This window comes from Indicator indicator, chromosome 18 (assembly GCF_027791375.1).
Source record: "Indicator indicator isolate 239-I01 chromosome 18, UM_Iind_1.1, whole genome shotgun sequence".
In the NCBI taxonomy this organism is placed as follows: domain Eukaryota; kingdom Metazoa; phylum Chordata; class Aves; order Piciformes; family Indicatoridae; genus Indicator; species Indicator indicator.
The window spans coordinates 20,934,732-20,956,824 of NC_072027.1; the positions used below are offsets into that span (position 1 = coordinate 20,934,732).

A 22,093-nucleotide genomic window follows, 5' to 3' on the forward strand; every position below is an offset into this window, starting at 1 on the left:
CACCAGGGCCCGTGGGGACCTGTCCTTTCCCAGAGCCTTATGCTGAGATTGTTTTATGACCCTGAGGACTTGTGGCTCCAGACATGAGGACTTGTGGCTCCAGGTGGCTTTGAAGCAGTCTCCTACCCCAACTCCATCACCAGTACTGACCTCTTGCCTCTCAAAACTCAGCCTGGACCTCTGGCCTGGAGATGCTACCCTGCTCTGCCTGCTTCTGCTCTGTGTCCTGCTTGCAAACAGCATCCACTGCAGAGGCTTTCCAAGAGCCACCCCCAGGCAGAGGGTGACCCAGCACTGCAGGAGGGCCATGAGCTCTGCCTGTGACATGTCCTGGCACGGAGCTGGCCGTGCAGTGCTCAGCAGCATTGCTGTCGTGTTGTGGGCAGAAGGAAAGGGCTGAACAGGTCGAGGCCATCTCCATTTCTTCCTAGTGTGCCTTGATTGTTCTTGCACTTCCCTCACCTGAGCTGTGCAGGCAGAGGGACTGGGCAGCACCCACTCTGGCTTTGAAGACAGCACATCTCCAAGCATCCTTAGAATCTTAGGATCACAGAACTGTCAGGGCTGGAAGGGACCTCAAGACTTAGCCAGTTCCAACCCCCTCCCATGAACAGGGACACCTCACACCACAGCAGGTTGCTCACAGTCACATCCAGCCTGGCTGCAAAAACCTCCAGGGATGAGGCTTCCACCACCTCCCTGGGCAACCTCTGCCAGTATCTCACCACCCTCATGGGGAAGAATTTCTTCCTAACATCCAATCTGAATCTCCCCACTTCTAGTTTTGCTCTATCGCCCCCACTCCTATCACCACCTAACACCCTAAAATGTCCCTCCCCAGCTTTCTTGTAGCCCACTTCAGATCCTGGAAGGCCACAAGAAGGTCTCCTGGGAGCCTTCTCCTCTCCAGACTGCACAACCCCAACTCTCTCAGTCTGTCCTCATAGCAGAGCAGCTCCAGCCCTCTGCTCATCCTCATGGCCCTTCTCTGGACACCTTCCAGCACCTCCAGATCTTTCTTTTAACAGAGGCACCATCCTTCAAGAACGTGACAGGGCAGTGGTTTCTGGAGAGGCACTGAGGGATGAGCAGGGACAGAAGCTCAGCTGAGCTCTCCTGCTCTGGTTGCCAGTGGCACCCACCCGACATGTGAGCAAGGGTCTGTTGTGAGAGGGTGGGAAGGGAGCCAACAGGGAATGGAGAGCAGGAATATTGCAGCAGCAGGAGGGGACACCAGGAGTGGCAGAGTACTGGGTAAGAGAGAAGCTGGCTGGTGAGCTCAGGACATCTTCATGACCTTCTCTTTCTCCTGGCTGATTTGGGAGGAGGCTCTCCCTGATCAGCAGCAAAGAGAGGGGTGCAGGCATCTCTCATTCTCAGGTTCCCAGGGCTGACAGTTTCAGCTGTTAGGACTCTTTGGAGGCCTTCCAGCAATATTTTAAGCTAGGAGAAAGTCCTCCTGGGTCTGGGATCACCTCTGCAGGGTCTCTCTGGGAGCTGGGCTGGCCAGGAGGCAGAAGTCTGCTGTTGCTCTTGTAGACAGTGTCCCCTTCCCTGCTGCAAGGGCTGACCACTGCCTCTTTAATTGCAGTAACGAATTTAGCAAGTTGGTAGCAGAGGAGTATCTCAGCTTCTTTGACTTCAGTGGCCTGACCCTTGACAGAGCACTCAGGTGAGCTGGGCTCTGGCACTGCCCTCTGGGGCCAGGGCTGGGCAGAGCGGAGCAGCGCGGGGGTCCTGGTGCCATGGAGCCTGCCTGTGTGCTAGCAGCAGGGCCTGGGGGCAGCTCCAGACTACCTTTCCAGTTATGCTTTGGTGTCAGGTTTGGCACAGGGCACTGCCACCAGAAGTGGGGCTGAGGCCCACAGTCTGCTTTCCCGTGAGGGAGAGCAGCGTTCCCAGGAACCCCAGCCCCTATGCAGTCAGAGCAAGTGGGAGCACCTGCTTCCCCTGGGATGGAACAACACAACCTGGGGCCACCAGGCCAGAGGTGGGGCAGGTCTCAGTGGCCAGCAGGAGTCCCTGCTCAGGTGGGAGCCAGCTCCACAGACAACCTTTGCATTGCTCCTGCAGGGGCCTGGGGGTGCGCAGGCTGGGGGAGGACAGAGACCTTGCGAGCTGCTCTGAGGATCCCCTTTCCGTCTCCCTGCTTGGCAGGGCTGCTGCCCAGCAGGCTGATCCCTGGCACCTTCCAATTCCTTTCTCTTTGCAGGACGTTCCTGAAAGCTTTCCCGCTGATGGGTGAGACGCAGGAGCGGGAGCGAGTCCTGATCCACTTCTCGCGGCGCTTCTGCCTCTGCAACCCTGCGGAGAGCACCTCCCAAGGTACCTGCAGGGCTCCTGTCTCACTCTGCTGCCACGCCAGCCTCCCGAGCTCCGCATCGGCAGCGCCCGCTGGGCCTGTGAGGCTGCAGCTGCTGCCCTCCTCTGGGATCCTTGTCCCTGCCCTGGGAAGGCCTGGGGACGCTGAGTGCCCTACAGACCCTGAGAGAGCAGATCAGGGTCCCAGAATCACAGAGTGCATGGGAAGACCTTCAAAGGTCATCTTCTCCAACCCCCCTGCACTCAGCAGGGACATCTCCAACCTGAGCAGGCTGCCCAGGGCCCTGTCAAGCCTGACTCTGAATGTCTCCAGGGATGGAGCCTGCACCACATCCCTGGGCAGCCTGTTCCAGTGTCTCAGCACCCTCACAGTGCAGAACTTCCTCCTGATGTCCATCCTACATCTGCACTGCTCCAGTTTCAAACCACTGCCCCTCATCCAGAACCTCCCTGGGCAGCCTGCTCCAGGGCTCCAGCACCCTTCTGGGTTCCAGTTTGTGTCCATTGCCCCTTGTCCTACCACAGAGCACCACAGAAAAGAGCCTGGCACCTTCTTCTTGGCACCCAGCCCTCAGATATTTGTAGACACTGATCAGATCCCCCCTCAGCCTGCTCTTCTCCAGTCTCAGCAGCCCCAGGGCTCTCAGCCTTTCCTCCTCACACAGCTGTTCCAGTCCCTTCAGCATCCTCGTAGCCTCCACTGGACTCTCTCCAGCAGTTCCCTGTCCCTCATGAACTGGGGAGCCCAGACCTGGGCACAGTCCTCCAGATGTGGTCTCCCCAGGGCTGAGTAGAGGGAGAAAAGAACCTCCCTTGCCCTGCTGGCCACACTCTTCTGAATGCACCCCAGGATCCCTCTGGCCTTCTTGACCACCAGGGCACACTGCTGTCCCATGGAGCACATGTTGTCCACTATTTGAGTAGTGATGTTTGGAGAACAGCTCCAGAGTGTACAGGCTGCCCCAGAATGGTAGCTGAAGACCTCAGGACTAAGCCCTGAGGTGCCTGTGATCGGCTTGGGCAAACCAGCTCTGTGTGCCAGGGTCTCTGAGCCATTGCACAGTGGCATTGGCACAGTAGGGACATGGAGGAAGACCCAGCACAAAGCCTGATCTTAAGAAAGCCATCAGCAAACCTGCTTCAGAGCCAGTGCCCTGCTGATTGCTTCAGGAGGATGTGAAGCTCAAAGGAAAGGAGGAATGACATGGGCCTGCTGGAGCAGCTTCAGAGGAGGCCACAAGAATGATCAGGACTGGAGAACCTCTGCTATGGGGACAGGCTGGGAGCGTTGAGGCTGTTCAGCCTGGAGAAGAGAAGGCTCCAGGGAGACCTTAGAGCTGCAGGCAGGCTGGAGAGGGACTGTTCAGAAGGGTCTGTGGGGATAGGACCAAGGGCAATGGTTTTGAACTGGAGCAGGGCAGAGTTAGGTTGGACATCAGGAGAAGTTCTGCACAGTAAGGGTGAGGAGAAGCTGAACAGGCTGCCCAGGGAGGTGGTGGAGACCTCATCCCTGGAGGCACTCAAGGTCAAACTTGATGTGGCCCTGAGCAACCTGCTCTAGCTGGAGATGTTCCTGCTGACTGCAAGGGGGCTGCAGGAGCTGACCTTTGAGGGCCCCTTCCAACCCAATGCATTCTGTGATTCTACACTCTTGGTTTTCACAAAGCTCCCTTGCCCAGCTGAAGGACACAGACAATCTCTAAGGTCCCCAGGTGGAGCCTTGGTTCTTCAGTGGGCTGCCAAGAGAGCAAAGAGCAGCACAGTGTGGGCAGGGCAGTAACCAGAGCTGTCTGTTGTGTTCCAGATGGGATTCACACACTCACCTGTGCCCTGATGCTGCTCAACACAGACCTCCATGGCCATGTGAGTACTGCCTGCAGGGGCATTCGTCTTCCTGCCCCCTTCTCAGTGCACAGGGCTGTCCCCTTACACAGGATGTGCTGATGGACCATGGAGGTTGGTTGGCAGAGAGGGCATTTTGGGTGCCAGGCCCACATCTGGGGACATCCCTCCTGGTGTCACTCCACACTCAAGCCAAAGCCAACGCTCCTGCTGGCATCAACTCTCACACAGGCACAGGTGGTGCAGCTTTCTTCCCAGCACCTATCAGCCCTGTCCCAGGAGCTCTCATGGAAGGTCTTTAGCACAGCTGCCCAGGGGTCTGTGTGAGGCTGGCAAACAGCAGCACCAATTGTGCCATGCCTTGGGGTGTGGACACCTGAGGCTCTTCTCATCCCAGAGAGTGCTGCAAGGGAGTTGGCTTCAACAGCTCTAGATTTGCTCTTTCCTTCCCAAACCCTGAAGTATTTCCCAGCTGTTTTTTTTTGCCCTGAGACATAGCAGAGCCACAGGAGAGCTTCATCAGAGAAGCCTCTGGACAAAGAGCAGTGCCCAAAAGTGTAGTTGGAGAACAGCAGAGGTTGATTTCTCACCACCTTTAAGAGGCTCTTTCAGGTGGAGCTGGTTGGATTTGTTCCAAGGGTGGGTAAGAGTGTAGAGAGCAGAGGGAGAGGAAAAATTACTGCAGAACTGAGATGGGATTGAGCATAGGGCAGGGCACAGGAGCATTGTGTCCCCTTGGAGACCTCTGCCATGGCCTGCATCTGGGAGTGTGCATGGACTGCTCACTGCTGAGGAAGGCTACAGGCACCACTGACCCAGCTTCCTCTCTGCTCTCTAACCTCATGGTGCAGGAGTAGAACATGGCTGTGAGCCTCAGGGCTGTGTCCCCTTTTCCAGGGGTACAGAGGCTCCTTCTGCCTTGGGACACTGAAGTACCTTTTCTCATAGGCCCTCTGAGAGCTCAGGCCTGGAGCTACAGACTCCCCAGAACCTGTGTGGAGGTGAAGGGAGCGTGGGAGGATGGTTTGCTGTAGCAGCCTGTGCATGTGGAACCCACCCCCCCTTTTCCTGCCCCACAGCCCCTGGTTTCCAAGCTGTGGAGACCTCTTCTGCCTGCAGCTGGTCACAGTTAGTTTTCCAGCTGCAGAGGCTTGCCCTGCTTTCCCCTCCATGAGCCTGGCCATGAAGGGGCACTGGGCTTGCATCCTGGTTTGTGATCACCTTGGTGAGGAGCCTTTCCCCGTGTGAGCTGGAAGAGGACACAGCATGGAGTGCTCTTCCCCTGTGAAGGCAAAGGTGCAGCTGCAGCAGTGCCAGGTGCCAGCCCACCTGGGAGCCCCTCCCCACCTCTGCAGCACAGATACTGCCTGCAGGACAGCAGCAAGGTTTGAACACCAGCAACCAGAGAAGAGAATTGTTGGGCTGTGCAAGAGCAGCCTTCCCAGGTGTGCACGTGGGCTGCACCAAGCTGCCCACAGCTGCCAGGGCCATGGGGCAGCTGGCCCATGACCAGCATGGGCTGGCCACTGGTGGGAATGGGCTTCCCACCCACGTGGTGCCAGTGCCATGGTTGGGTAAAGTGTCTCTGCAGGCAGAGGGCCAGCAGTGGGGCCTGTGGGAGGGCCTCACATCCTTCAGCCAAAGTAGTTGGAGCTGAGGGAAGGTTTTCACCAAAGCATTTCCTGCAACAGCAGGGGCAGCAGTGTGGCAGAGGGCAAACTGTGCAGCCTCACTCCAAAGCCATCTGATTTTGCCTGGTTTTAATTGAAATTCACATTAGGTGTCTGGGAAGATAGAAATTATTGAAAAAACAGGAAGAAGCCAAACCCCCTGAACCTCCAAAACCTTTCTGCTGGGAAGCTGGGAAGAGGCCTGGGAGGGAGAACTGATCTCATGCTGCAGCTCTGCTTTGAGCAGCTGTAGAAGTGCCTGAGCCTTTCTTTGCTTCTTTGCTAAGTCTTCTCTTTGTTTTTCCATGTGTGTGATGTTAATTTCTTCTTCTCCTTCTCCTCCTTTTTGTTTTTTCTTTTCCTCCCTTCTGCTCCTGGAACCTCTCTTTCTGCTCTTTAACCCTTTACCAGGTGGTAAGTGAAGTCATTCTGGTCTTTTGCTTTCAAGCACTGACATTTGCCTTGTTTAATTGTGTTTAAAAAAAAACAAAACAAACCCCCACCCTCCCCAGGATTTTGTTTGTCTGGATCCCTCCCTGGTTGTGTGGTGTCCTTCAGTGCTTAGCAACCCATTAGCATTAGCACACGAAATTCTCCTTATGCAAAGAGCCGCCTCAGGTGCACTGTCCCTGGGATGCTGTGGCTTGCTCTCTCACTCCTTTGTTGCAGATGCTGCCATGCTCCTGCAGATCATTCTTGATCCCCTCTCCAGGCACTGTGGGTGTTTCACTGTGCAGTGCCAGGGAGTGGGGAGCTCCTTTGGTGAAGGAAGGGTAGTTGATGTGTCCCTGTGAAGGGAAGGGACAGTTCCCAGGGTGGTTGATGTGTCCCTGTGAAGGGAAGGGGCAGTTCCCAGGGTGGTTGATGTGTCCCTGTGAAGGGAAGGGACAGTTCCCAGGGTGGTTGATGTGTCCCTGTGAAGGGAAGGGACAGTTCCCAGGGTGGTTGATGTGTCCCTGTGAAGGGAAGGGGCAGTTCCCAGGGTGGTTGATGTGTCCCTGTGAAGGGAAGGGACAGTTCCCAGGGTGGTTGATGTGTCCCTGTGAAGGGAAGGGGCAGTTCCCAGGGTGGTTGATGGGTCCTGTGAAGGGAAGAGGCAGTTCCCAGGGTGGTTGATGTGTCCCTGTGAAGGGAAGGGACAATTCCCAGGGTGGTTGATGTGTCCCTGTGAAGGGAAGGGGCAGTTCCCAGGGTGGGTGATGTGTCCCTGTGAAGGGAAGGGGCAGTTCCCAGGGTGGTTGATGGGTCCTGTGAAGGGAAGGGGCAGTTCCCAGGGTGGTTGATGTGTCCCTGTGAAGGGAAGGGGCAGTTCCCAGGGTGGTTGATGGGTCCTGTGAAGGGAAGAGGCAGTTCCCAGGGTGGTTGATGTGTCCCTGTGAAGGGAAGGGGCAGTTCCCAGGGTGGTTGATGGGTCCTGTGAAGGGAAGGGACAGTTCCCAGGGTGGTTGATGTGTCCCTGTGAAGGGAAGGGGCAGTTCCCAGGGTGGTTGATGGGTCCTGTGAAGGGAAGAGGCAGTTCCCAGGGTGGTTGATGTATCCCTGTGAAGGGAAGGGACAATTCCCAGGGTGGTTGATGTGTCCCTGTGAAGGGAAGGGGCAGTTCCCAGGGTGGTTGATGTGTCCCTGTGAAGGGAAGGGACAGTTCCCAGGGTGGTTGATGTGTCCCTGTGAAGGGAAGGGGCAGTTCCCAGGGTGGTTGATGGGTCCTGTGAAGGGAAGGGACAGTTCCTAGGGTGGTTGATGTGTCCCTGTGAAGGGAAGGGACAGTTCCCAGGGTGGTTGATGTGTCCCTGTGAAGGGGCTGTTCCTGCAGCAGTGTCTCTGGAGTGTCCTGGGTCTCCATCCCAGCAGATACTGAGCCCAGGCTTGCAGGTGATGAGAGTGGCTTTGAAAGGTGAGGTTTGCACCCACCCACTCTGCAGCATTGCCTGAGCTCTGCTGATTTCCTATCTCAGGGGCACTCAGACCCTGCTCCCAAACTGCCCACCTGGCTGTTTTTAGGATGAGATGTGTTCCAGTGTCTCAGTTTCAGGAGCCAGGCAGAGCTCTCTTCTCAAGGGAGTTAAAGAAAAGCTCCACCCAGGACTGGATGGAAACACAGAATATTGTTGGAGGTAGAACTGGAATTGCTATTCATGACTAATACTGCAGGGCAAAGCATTTAAAATACACAGATTCCAGAGCCTGGGCTTAACACAGAAGCTCATGAAGCTAAAGCTTTCCCCAACCTCCACCAAACCAGGCCAAAACTCCAGGCCTCAGATGCACCCACCCCAGACCTCCCTGCTACTGCCCCCCCACAGCAGCCCCAAAAAGACACAGCTAGAACTGAGCCTTACCCAGGCTGCTGGGAGGCTGCTCAAGGCCAAAACCCTGCCCCATACCAACAGGAGACAAGGGAGCTGTGCTGGAAGGGAGCAGGGAGAGGGGAAGGGGCAGAGGCAGCTTGTGCTGTCCACTTATAAAGGCTGGATGCAGGCATTCTGGGAATGAAATGACAAAATTACACTTTCTGGTGCACCTCCTGGACCTCTCTAGTCCTCATGTAAGACTTCTCTATGGTTCCTTAAAGGCACCCAGCCTCAAACCATGACATCCAGAGCCCCTGCAGCTGGAGTTTCAAAGCCAGTAGTCACCAACAAACATGCCAAGCTCTGTGGCATGAGTCAGGTTGTGGCAGCTCTCTGCCCTGCTCTGCTGGTGCTGTTTGATCTCTGGTATCTAAGTGCTCCTCTGCTCCATCTCTGCCTCACGGGGACAAAGCTTTGGCTTTGCAACCATCATTGTTACCCTTCCTTGTTCAGAGCTGCTGGCCATGGAAGGAGAGTGGCAAATCGAGACCTGTGCATCACCAGCACTGGAGCTGTGTTTCGGTGCTTCAGCACAGCCCAGCTTCTGGAGCCACGCTGTAATGGGGCAGGCTTTAGTGTTTGCTCAGAAATCATGGACCCATGGAGTGGGTTGGGCTGGAAGGGACCTCCAAAGGTCATCATGGACGCTCAGAGGATTTTCTGTGGGAAAATCCTGGGACCCTGGATAGAATCAGAGAATGGTCTGGGTTGGATGACCTCCCAAGCTCATCCAGTCCAACCCCCCTGCAGTCAGCAGGGAAATCCTCCACTAAATCAGAGCTCTGTTGAGCCTCATCCTGAATACCTCCAAGGCCTCAACCACCCCTGGAGAAAAAGCAGGCCAGCAACTGATGGCCACTGAACAAAGCTTGCAGTGGGATCCCATGCAGCTCCTAACTTCACAGCCCTGGGAAGGCCTTTTCCTGCCAAGAGGGCGAGGAGGATGGTTTCACCCCAGCAAGTGTGGCAGAGATGTGGCCACTGACAGCAGCAGCTCATCCACTGCAGTGACTGCTGGCAGACAGCCTCCAGGAAGGGCTTTCCCTCAGCCTCCAAGCAGGGCTTACCCTCAGCAGCACTCACTCTGCCCATAGCCAGCAGCATCAGCTCCCTCCCAGCCCCCAGAGCATCCTTCTGGCAGCACCATCGACCTGAGCAAGTCAGCAGGGCCAGGCAGGGCTGGGAGCTGAGCAGACCTTGACACTTCCTTCTGGCAGCAAGCACCAGCTCCAGCTTTGGGCAGAGCCACTCACACCACATGGGGAACTCCATAGATCATAGAACCACAGAATGGGTTGGGTTGGAAGGGACCTCAAAGCTCATCCAGCTCCAACCCCCTGCCATGGGTACCTCCCACCAGCCCAGCTTGCTCAAGGCCTCATCCAGCCTGGCCCTGAACACCTCCAGGCAGGAGGCAGCCACAGCCTCCCTGAGCAACCTGTGCCAGTGTCTCCCCAGCCTCACTCTCAAGAATTTCTTCCTCCTCTCCACTCTCACTCTCCCCTCTCCCAGCTCAAAGCCATTGTCCCTCATCCTGGCACTCCCAGCCCTTGTCCAAAGTCCCTCCCCAGCTCTCCTGGAGCCCTTCAGGTACTGGAAGGCTGCTCTGAGGTCTGTCTGGAGCCTTCTCTTCTCCAGGCTGAACAGCTACAACTCTCCCAGCCTGTCCCCATAGCAGAGGTTCTGCAGCCTCTGATCATCTTGGTGGCCTCCTCTGGACCCTCTCCAGCAGCTCCAGGTCCTTCTTGTGCTGGGGGCCCCAGAACTGGAGGTAGTGCTGCAGGTGGGGTCTGAGCAGAGCAGAGCAGAGGGGCAGAATCCCCTCCCTGTGCTGCTGCTCTCTCTGTTCTGGATGCAGCTCAGCACAGGGCTGCCTGCTGGGCTGCCAGGGACCATTGCTGGCTCCTGGGTAGTTTGTCACCAACTGACACCCCCAATGCCTTCTCCTCCAGATGCTCTCAGCCACTCCTCAGCCAAGATCATCTTGTGCAAGAGGACAGGATGGAAAAGAAGCCTTTTCCTGGGGTTGGTGTATCGCCTGGATGTGAGAAACCCTGAGAAGGGTCTGTGAGGCTGGTGGCTGGTGCTGCTTGATGCCTCTGTATCCACTCACCTCCCAAACTCTGCTGCCCTTGGCATTCCTTGCTGGATCTCTGCAGGCAGCAGGACCTGTGCTGTGCCTCAGCATCACAGAATCACAGAATACAACTGGTTGGTCATCCAGTCCAACCCAGCACTGAAGGGCTGGCAGTGCCTCAAGGCAAGGGCAGAAGTCACCTTCTCTTCATGCAGAATCATTTGATGCCACACCCCCAGCTCACTTCCCAGCTCCCTCCCTCCTGGAGATCCCTTGCTAGGTCTTTTCCTGTCCTCTCTCACGCTTCTTCCTTCCTCCATCCACAAGCCTCTGTGCTCTTTCTTGGCTGCAGTTCACTGGCCAGCAAGTCCAGAGATCTCTCTTCCCTCTGCTGAAGCCACCCAACATGGTTGCAGGTTTCTTCTCACCTCCTCTGCAGCCAGTAGCTGCTGTGCCCACTGAGCACTGGCCAGCAGAAGCCTCCAGCTTGGGGTCCAGCAGTGAGCATCAGCCACAGGGCTACCCTGTGAGGAAGCTTGTGGCTGAGCTTTGTACTGTGCTGCAGCACATCCCCAAGCTCTGCAGGTCTGGGGCAGTGCTCCAGGGTGAGGTGGCCCTGACAGGAGGCATAATGAAGAGTCTCAGACAGAGCTGCTCAAGGGCAGTGCTGGCTGCCTGTGTGGCCAAGATGGCAGGGGGGAACTTGTCCCAAAGCCTCACCCTTTGCTGATGCTTTCACCTGGGGAGCTGCCTGCAGCTCATCTGTTGTGCATGCTTGTGGGCAGTGCTTTCTGGTGTCAGCCTCTTTCAAGAGCTTTTTCTTGCACAGAGGACACATCTTGCCCAGCAGAGCACCTCCTGCATTATCTACCTCTGTTCAGGTGCTTTGGAGAGCGAATGGCATCCTGGCCTGGATCAGGAATAGTGTAGCCAGCAGGTCAAGGGAGGTTATTCTGCCCTGTGCTCAGCACTGCTCAGGCCACACCTTGAGTCCTGTGTCCAGTTCTGGGCTCCTCAATTCAAGAGAGATGTTGAGGGACTGGAAGGTGTCCAGAGAAGGGCAATGAAGCTGGGGAGGGGTCTGGAGCACAGCCCTGTGAGGAGAGGCTGAAGGAGCTGGGGGCGTTTAGCCTGGAGAAGAGGAGGCTCAGGGGAGACCTCATTGCTGTCTACAACTACCTGAAGGGAGGTTGGAGCCAGGTGGGGGTTGGGCTCTTCTCCCAGGCACCCAGCAGCAGAAGGAAGGGACACAGTCTCAAGTTGTGCCAGGGGAGGTCTAGGCTGGGTGTTAGGAGGAAGTTCTTCACAGACAGAGATTTGCCATTGGGATGTGCTGCCCAGGGAGGTGGTGGAGTCATCATCCCTGGAGATGTTCAAGAGAAGCCTGGATGAGGCACTTGGTGCCATGGTCTGGTTGATTGGATAGGGCTGGGAGATAGGTTGGGCTGGATGAGCTTGGAGATCTCTTCCAACCTGGCTGATTCTGTGATTTTATTGCAGAGGGAGGCTTGCGAAAGGCTATCCTGCCTCCAGCCCCTTGACCTTGCGGTCTGAGAAAGTGACTCAGCTGGCTCTGGTGAGAGGTGTGGGGTTTGGGTGCCACAAGCTGATAGCAGAGCTGCCAGCACCAAACAGCCTTGGCATTAGTTAGTGGTGAGAACATTCTGGGCTGAGAGATTCTCCCAGCCTAAGGCGGTGTCCTTACAGGGCACAGCACCTGAGCTCAAACAGCACACAGCACACACAGCACAGAGCACACAGAGCACACAGAGCACACAGCACACACAGCACAGAGTGCACACAGCAAAGAGAACACACAGCACACAGAACAGAGCTCACACAGCACAGAGCACACACAGCACAGAACACAGTACACAGCACAGAGCACACACAGCACAGAACACACAGCACAGAGCTCACATAGCACACAGCACACAGAGCACAGCACACAGCACAGAGCTCACACAGCACAGAGCACACACAGCACAGAGAACACAGAGCAGACAGCAGCACACACAGCACAGAGCTCACACAGCACAGAACACAGCACAGAGCTCACATAGCACACAGCACACACAGGACAGCACACAACACAGAGCTCACACAACACAGAGCACACACAGCACACAGAGCACCGAGCACACAAAGCACAGAGCACAGCACAGAGCTCACACAACACAGAGCACACACAGCACAGAGCTCACACAGCATACAGCACACAGCACAGCTCACACCGCATAGAGCAAAGACAGCACAGAGCACACACAGCACACAGCACAGAGCTCACACAGCACAGAGCACACACAGCACAGAGCTCACACAACACACAGAACAGAGCTCACACAGCAGAGAGCACACACAGCACAGAGCTGACACAGCACAGAGATGACACAGCACACAGCACACACAGCACAGAGCTCACAGCACAGAGCACAGAGCTCACACAGCATACAGTACAGAGCTGACACAGCACAGAGCTCGCACAGCACAGCGTACGCACAGCACAGAGTTCACACAGCACAGAGCACACACAGCAGAGATCACACAGTACACACAGCACAGAGCACACAGCACAGCACACAGCACACAGCACACACAGCACAGAACTCAAACAGCACAGATCACACACAGCTCACACCACACACAGTACAGAGCTCACACAGCACAGAGCTCACACAGCACAGAACTCAAACAGCACAGATCACACACAGCTCACACCACACACAGTACAGAGCTCACACAGCACAGAGCTCACACAGCACAGAGCACGCACAGCACAGAGCACAGCACAGAGCTCACACAGCACGGAGCTCACACAGCACAGAGCACACACAGCACAGAGCACACAGCACAGAGCTCACACAACACACAGCACAGAGCTCAATCAGCACAGAGCTCACACAGCACAGCTCACACAGCACAGAGCACACACAGCACAGAGCTCACACAGCACAGAGCACACAGCACAGAGCACACAGCAGACATCACACAGCAGAGAGCACACACAGCACAGAACACAGCACAGAGCTCACACAGCAGAGAGCACACACAGCACAGAACACACAGCACAGAGCTCACACAGCACAGAGCTCACACAGAGCACACATAGCACAGATAACACACAGCTCACAGCACACACAGCACAGAGTTCACACAGCACAGAGCTCACACAGCATGGAGCTCACACAGCACACAGCAGAGAGCACACACAGCACAAACCTACCACAGCACAGACACACACAGCAAAGACCTCACACAGCACAGAGCACACACAGCACAGAGCACAAAAAGCATAGAGCACAGCACAGAGCTCACACAGCACACAGCACAGATCACATAAACCACAGACCTCACACATTACAGAGCTCACACACCACAGAGCACACAGCGCAGAGCTCACAGAGCACAGAGCACATACAGCACAGAGCTCACACAGCAGAGAGCACACACAGCACAGAACACACAGCACAGAGCTCACACAGCACAGAGCTCACACAGAGCACACATAGCACAGATAACACACAGCTCACAGCACACACAGCACAGAGTTCACACAGCACAGAGCTCACACAGCATGGAGCTCACACAGCACACAGCAGAGAGCACACACAGCACAAACCTACCACAGCACAGACACACACAGCAAAGACCTCACACAGCACAGAGCACACACAGCACAGAGCACAAAAAGCATAGAGCACAGCACAGAGCTCACACAGCACACAGCACAGATCACATAAACCACAGACCTCACACATTACAGAGCTCACACACCACAGAGCACACAGCGCAGAGCTCACAGAGCACAGAGCACATACAGCACAGAGCACACACAGCACAGAGCTCACACAGCACAGAGCACACAGCACAGAGCACACACAGCACAGAGCACACAGCACAGCTCACACAGCACAGAGCACACACAGCACAGAGCTCACACAGCACAGAGCACACAGCACAGAGCACACACAGCAAAGAGCACAGAGCACACACAGCACAGAGCTCACACAGCTCACACAGGACAGAGCTCACACAGCACACAGAACACACAGCACAGAGCTCAGACAGCACACTGCACAGAACACACACAGCACACAGCACAGAGCTCAGAGAGCACAGAGCTCAAACACCACACAGCTCAGAGCTCACACAGCACAGATCTCACACAGCACAGATCACACAAAGCACAGAGTACACACAACACAGAGCACAGAAGGCACAGAACTGACATGGCACAGAGCAGAGACAGAACAGAACACACACAGCACAGAGGTCACAGCACAGAGCACACATCACAGCACACAGCACAGAGCACACACAGCACAGAGCTCACACAGCACACACAGCACAGAGCTCACATAGCACAGAGCTCACAGCACAGAGCACACGCAGCACACAGCACAGAGCTCACACAGCACAGAGCACACACAGTACACAGCAGACAGCACAGAGCTCACAGCACAGAGCACACACAGCACAGTACACAGCACAGAGCTCACACAGCACAGCACACAGCACAGAGCTCACAGCACAGAGCACAGAGCACACAGCAAAGAGCTCACACAGCACAGCTCACACAGCACACAACAGAGCACACAGCACAGAGCTCACACAGCACACAACAGAGAGCTCACACAGCACACAGCACACACAGCACAGAACTCACACAGCACAGATCACACACAGCTCACACCACACACAGTACAGAGCTCACACAGCACAGAGCTCACACAGCACAGAGCTCGCACAGCACAGAGCACGCACAGCACAGAGCACAGCACAGAGCTCACACAGCACAGAGCACACACAGCACAGAGCTCACACAGCACAGAGCACACAGCACAGAGCACACAGCAGACAGATCACACAGCAGAGAGCACACACAGCACAGAACACAGCACAGAGCTCACACAGCACAGAGCTCACACAGCAGAGAGCACACACAGCATAGACCTCACAAAGCACAGAGCTCACACAGAGCACAGAGCTCACACAGCACAGAGCACACAGCACAGCTCACACAGCACAGAGCACACATAGCACAGATAACACACAGCTCACAGCACACACAGCACAGAGTTCACACAGCACAGAGCTCACACAGCATGGAGCTCACACAGCACACAGCAGAGAGCACACACAGCACAAACCTACCACAGCACAGACACACACAGCAAAGACCTCACACAGCACAGAGCACACACAGCACAGAGCACAAAAAGCATAGAGCACAGAACAGAGCTCACACAGCACACAGCAGACAGCACAGAGCTCACACAGCACAGGGCCCACACAGCACAGAGCTCACACAGGACAGAGCACACACAGCACAGAGCTCACAAAGCACAGAGCTCACACGGCACAGAGGTCACAGCACAGAGCTCACACAGCACAGAGCACACACAGCACAACACACAGCAGAGCAAACACAGCACAGACCTCACACATCACAGAGCACATACAGCACAGAGCTTACACAGTACTGAGCTCACACATCACAGAGCTCACACAGCACGCAGCACAGAGCTCACACATCACAGAGCTCACACAGCACACAGCACAGCTCACACAGCACAGAGCACACACAGGACAGAGCTCACACAGCACACAGCACACACAGAGCAGAGCACACACAGCACACAGCACAGCTCACACAGTACAGAGCACATACACCACGGAGCTCACACAGCACAGAGCACACACAGCACAGAGTACACACAGCACAGAGCATACACAGCACAAAGCTCACACAGCACACAGCACACACAGCACAGAGCACAGCCAACACAGAGCTCACACAGCACACAGCACACACAGCACAGAGCACAGCCAACACAGAGCTCACACAGCACAGAGTACACACAGCACAGAGCACAGAGAGCACAGAGCTCACACAGCACAGAGCACAGAGAGCACAGAGCTCACACAGCACAGAGCTCCACAGCACAGAGCTCCACAGCTCAGAGCTCACAGAGCACAGAGCACACACAGCACAGATAACACAAAGCACAGAGCACAGCACAAAGCTCACAGAGCTCAGAGCACACAGCACAGAGCTCACACAGCACAGAACACACAGCACAGAGCTCACATAGCACAAGGCACACACAGCACAGAGCTCACACAGCACAGACCACACACAGAACAGAGCTCACACAGCACACAGCACAGAAAACACAGACCACAGATCTCACACAGCACAGAGCTCACAGAGCACACAGGACACACAGCACAGAGCTCACACAGCACACACAGCACACAGAACAGAGCTCACACAGCACACAGCTCACACAGCACAGAGCATACAACACAGAGCTCACACGGCACAGAGCACACACAGCGCAGCACACAGCACAGAACTCTCACAGCACAGAACTCACAGCACAGAGCTCACAGCAGAGTGCACACAGAGCACAGAGTACACACAGCACAGAGCACACACAGCACAGAGCTCACAACAAAGAGCTCAGAGCACAGAGCTCACACAGCCCACAGAGGCCAGAGCTCACACAGCACAGAGCACACACAGCACAGAGCACACAGCAAAGAGCACACACAGCGCAGAGATCACACAGCACAGAGCATACACAGTGCAGAGCTCACACAGCACAGAGCAGACAACACATAGCACACACAGCACAGAGCTCACACAGCACAGAGCTCACACAGTGTACACAGCACAGAGCTCACACAGCACAGAGCTCACACAGCAGAGAGCACACACAGCACAGAACACACAGCACAGAGCTCACACAGCACAGAGCTCACACAGCGCAGAGATCACACAGCACAGAGCATACACAGTGCAGACGTCACACAGCACAGAGCAGACAACACATAGCACACACAGCACAGAACACACATCACAGAGCACACATAGCACACAGCACACACAGCACAGCACACAACAAAGAGCTCACACAGCACAGAGCACACACAGCACAGAGCTGACACAGCACAGAGATGACACAGCACACAGCACACACAGCACAGAGCTCACAGCACAGAGCACAGAGCTCACACAGCATACAGTACAGAGCTGACACAGCACAGAGCTCGCACAGCACAGAACACACAGCACAGAGCTCACATAGCACACAGCACACACAGCACAGCACACAACAAAGAGCTCACACAGCACAGAGCACACACAGCACACAGAGCACTGAGCACACAAAGCACAGAGCACAGCACAGAGCTCACACAGCACAGAGCTCACACAACACAGAGCACACACAGCACAGAGCTCACACAGCATACAGCACACAGCACAGCTCACACCGCATAGAGCAAAGACAGCACAGAGCACACACAGCACACAGCACAGAGCTCACACAGCACAGAGCACACACAGCACAGAGCTCACACAACACACAGAACAGAGCTCACACAGCAGAGAGCACACACAGCACAGAGCTGACACAGCACAGAGCTGACACAGCACAGAGATGACACAGCACACAGCACACACAGCACAGAGCTCACAGCACAGAGCACAGAGCTCACACAGCATACAGTACAGAGCTGACACAGCACAGAGCTCGCACAGCACAGCGTACGCACAGCACAGAGTTCACACAGCACACAGCACACACAGCAGAGATCACACAGCACACACAGCACAGAGCACACAGCACAGCACACAGCACACAGCACACACAGCACAGAACTCAAACAGCACAGATCACACACAGCTCACACCACACACAGTACAGAGCTCACACAGCACAGAGCTCACACAGCACAGAACTCAAACAGCACAGATCACACACAGCTCACACCACACACAGTACAGAGCTCACACAGCACAGAGCTCACACAGCACAGAGCACGCACAGCACAGAGCACAGCACAGAGCTCACACAGCACGGAGCTCACACAGCACAGAGCACACACAGCACAGAGCACACAGCACAGAGCTCACACAACACACAGCACAGAGCTCAATCAGCACAGAGCTCACACAGCACAGCTCACACAGCACAGAGCACACACAGCACAGAGCTCACACAGCACAGAGCACACAGCACAGAGCACACAGCAGACAGATCACACAGCAGAGAGCACACACAGCACAGAACACAGCACAGAGCTCACACAGCACAGAGCTCACACAGCAGAGAGCACACACAGCACAGAACACACAGCACAGAGCTCACACAGCACACAGCTCACACAGCACACAGCTCACACAGAGCACACATAGCACAGATAACACACAGCTCACAGCACACACAGCAGAGAGCACACACAGCACAGAACACAGCAGAGAGCTCACACAGCACAGAGCTCACACAGCGCAGAGATCACACAGCACAGAGCATACACAGTGCAGACGTCACACAGCACAGAGCAGACAACACATAGCACACACAGCACAGAACACACATCACAGAGCACACACAGCACACAGCACAGCTCACACAGCACAGAGCACACACAGCACAGAGCTCACACAGCACTAAGCTCACAGCACAGAACTCACAGCAGAGAGCACACAGAGCACAGAGCTCACACAGCACAGAGCTCACACAGCACACAGTACGCAGCACAGAGCTCACACAGCACAGAGCTCATAGGACAGCTCACACAGCACTAAGCTCACAGCACAGAGCTCACAGCAGAGAGCACACAGAGCACAGATTACACAGAGCACAGAGCTCACACAGCACAGAGCTCACACAGCACACAGTACGCAGCACAGAGCTCACACAGCACAGAGCTCACAACAAAGAGCTCAGAGCACAGAGCGCACACAGCACACACAGCACAGAGCTCACATAGCACAGAGCTCAGAGCACAGCTCACACAGCACAGAGCATACTACACAGAGCTCACACGGCACAGAGCACACAGAGCACAGCACACAGCACAGAGCTCACACAGCAGAGAGCTCATAGCACAGCTCACACAGCACAAAGCTCACAGCACAGCTCACAGCAGAGAGCACACAGAGCACAAAGTACACAGAGCACAGAGATCACACAGAACACAGTACGCAGCACAGAGCTCACACGGCACAGAGTACACATAGCACACACAGCTCACAGAGCACATAGCACAGACAGACAGCACAGAGCTCACACAGCACACACAGGACACAGCTCACACAGCAGAGAGCACACAGAGCACACTGCACAGAGCTCACAGCGCAGAGCTTGCACAGAGCTCACAGCGCAGAGCTTACACAGCACAAAGCACACACAGGACAGAGCTCACACAGCACACACAGCACAGATCACACACAGCACAGAGCTCACACAGCGCACACAGCACAGAGCTCACAGCACATAGCAGACAGCAGAGAGCACACACAGCAGACAGCTCATACAGCACAGAGCTCACCCAGCACACACAGTACAGAGCTCACACAGCACAGAGCACACACAGCACAGAGCACACAGCACAGATCTCACAGCACAGAGCTCACACGGCACAGAGTACACACAGCACACAGCTCACAGAGCACAGAGCACAGACAGACAGCACAGAGCTCACACAGTACACACAGGACACAGCTCACACAGCAGAGAGCACACAGAGCACACTGCACAGAGCTCACAGCGCAGAGCTTACACAGCACAAAGCACACACAGGACAGAGCTCACACAGCACACACAGCACAGATCACACACAGCACAGAGCACACACAGCACAGAGCTCACACAGCGCACACAGCACAGAGCTCACAGCACATAGCAGACAGCAGAGAGCACACACAGCAGACAGCTCACACAGCACAGAGCTCACCCAGCACACACAGCACAGAGCTCACAGCACAGAGCTCACAGCACAGAGCACACAAAGCACAGAGCTCACAGCACAGAGCACAGCACAGAGCACACACAGCACACAGCTCACACAGCACACAGCTCGCACAGCACAGAGCATACAACACAGAGCTCACACAGCACAGAGCTCAGACAGCACAGCTCAGACAGCAGAGAGCTCACAGCACAGAGCTCACAGCAGAGAGCACACAGAGCAGAGAATACACACAGCACAGAGCTCACACGGCACAGATCTTACAGTACAGAGCTCAGCACACAGCACACACATCACAAAGCACACGGCACAGAGCACACACAGCGCAGCACACAGCACAGAACTCTCACAGCACAGAGCTCACAGCACAGAGCTCACAGCACAGAGTGCACACAGAGCACAGAGTACACACAGCACAGAGCACACACAGCACAGAGCTCACAACACATAGCTCACAGCACAGAGCTCACACAGCACACACAGCACAGAGCTCACATAGCACAGAGCTCATAGCACAGCTCACACAGCACAAAGCATACAACACAGAGCTCACACGGCACAGAGCACACAGAGCACAGCACACAGCACAGAGCTCACACAGCAGAGAGCTCATAGCACAGCTCACACAGCACAAAGCTCACAGCACAGAGCTCACAGCAGAGAGCACAGAGAGCACAGAGTACACAGAGCACAGAGATTACACAGCACAGAGATCACACAGCACACAGTACGCAGCAGAGAGCTCACACATCGCAGAGCTTACACAGCACAAAGCACACACAGGACAGAGCTCACACAGCACACAGCACAGAGCTCACATAGCACAGAGCTCACAGCACAGAGCACACACAGGACACAGCACAGAGCACACACAGGACACACCTCACACAGCACAGAGCTCACACAGCACAGAGCATACAACACAGCTCACACAGCACAGAGCTCACACAGCACAGCTCAGACAGCACAGAGCTCAGAGCACAGAGCTCACAGCAGAGAGCACACACAGCACAGAGCACACACAGCACAGAGCTCACAGCACAGAGCTCACACAGCACAGAGTACACACAGCACACAAAGCACAGAGCACAGCACAGAGGTCACACAGTGCAGAGCACACACAGCACAGATCTCACACAGCACACACAGCACAGAGCTCACATAGCACAGAGCTCACAGCACAGAGCACATGCAACACAGCTCACACAGCACACACAGTACACAGCTCACACAGCACAGTACACAGAGCACACAGCAAAGAGCTCACAGCACATAGCACACAGCTCAGAGCACACATGGCAGAGAGCTCACACAGCACAGAGCTCACACACACACACAGCACAGAGCACACACAACACAGAGCACACACAGCAGAAAGCACACAGCACAGAGCTCACAGCACAGACTTCACACAGCACAGCTCACACAGCGTACGCAGCACAGAGCTCAAACAGCACAGAGCACACAAAGCACAGAGCACAGCACAGAGCTCACACAGCACACACAGGACAGAGCTCACATAGCACAGAGCTCACAGCACAGACTTCACACAGCACAGCTCACACAGCGTACGCAGCACAGAGCTCACACAGCGCAGAGCTCACACAGCACAGAGGACACAGCACAGAGCTCACACAGCACACACAGGACAGAGCTCACATAGCACAGAGCTCACAGCACATAGCACACAGCACAGAGCACACACAGCAGAGAGCACACACAGCACAGAGCTCACACAGCACAGAGCTCACACAGCAGACAGCACAGAGCACACATAGCACAGATAACACACAGCTCACAGCACACACAGCACAGAGTTCACACAGCACAGAGCTCACACAGCATGGAGCTCACACAGCACACAGCAGAGAGCACACACAGCACAAACCTACCACAGCACAGACACACACAGCAAAGACCTCACACAGCACAGAGCACACACAGCACAGAGCACAAAAAGCATAGAGCACAGAACAGAGCTCACACAGCACACAGCAGACAGCACAGAGCTCACACAGCACAGGGCCCACACAGCACAGAGCTCACACAGGACAGAGCACACACAG

At 55.3% G+C, this 22,093-nt stretch overlaps 1 protein-coding gene across 1 annotated transcript in view; it reads left to right on the forward strand.

Annotated features, from left to right (window-relative positions):
• Positions 1–22,093, forward strand: part of PSD2 (pleckstrin and Sec7 domain containing 2) — a 58,084-nt gene that overhangs the window by 12,328 nt on the left and 23,663 nt on the right. The window contains exons 4-7 of the mRNA XM_054388910.1: positions 1,592–1,672; positions 2,213–2,325; positions 4,127–4,185; positions 4,402–4,404. Coding sequence (XP_054244885.1) covers positions 1,592–1,672; positions 2,213–2,325; positions 4,127–4,185; positions 4,402–4,404 — 256 coding nt within the window. The remainder of the gene's footprint in view (positions 1–1,591; positions 1,673–2,212; positions 2,326–4,126; positions 4,186–4,401; positions 4,405–22,093) is intronic.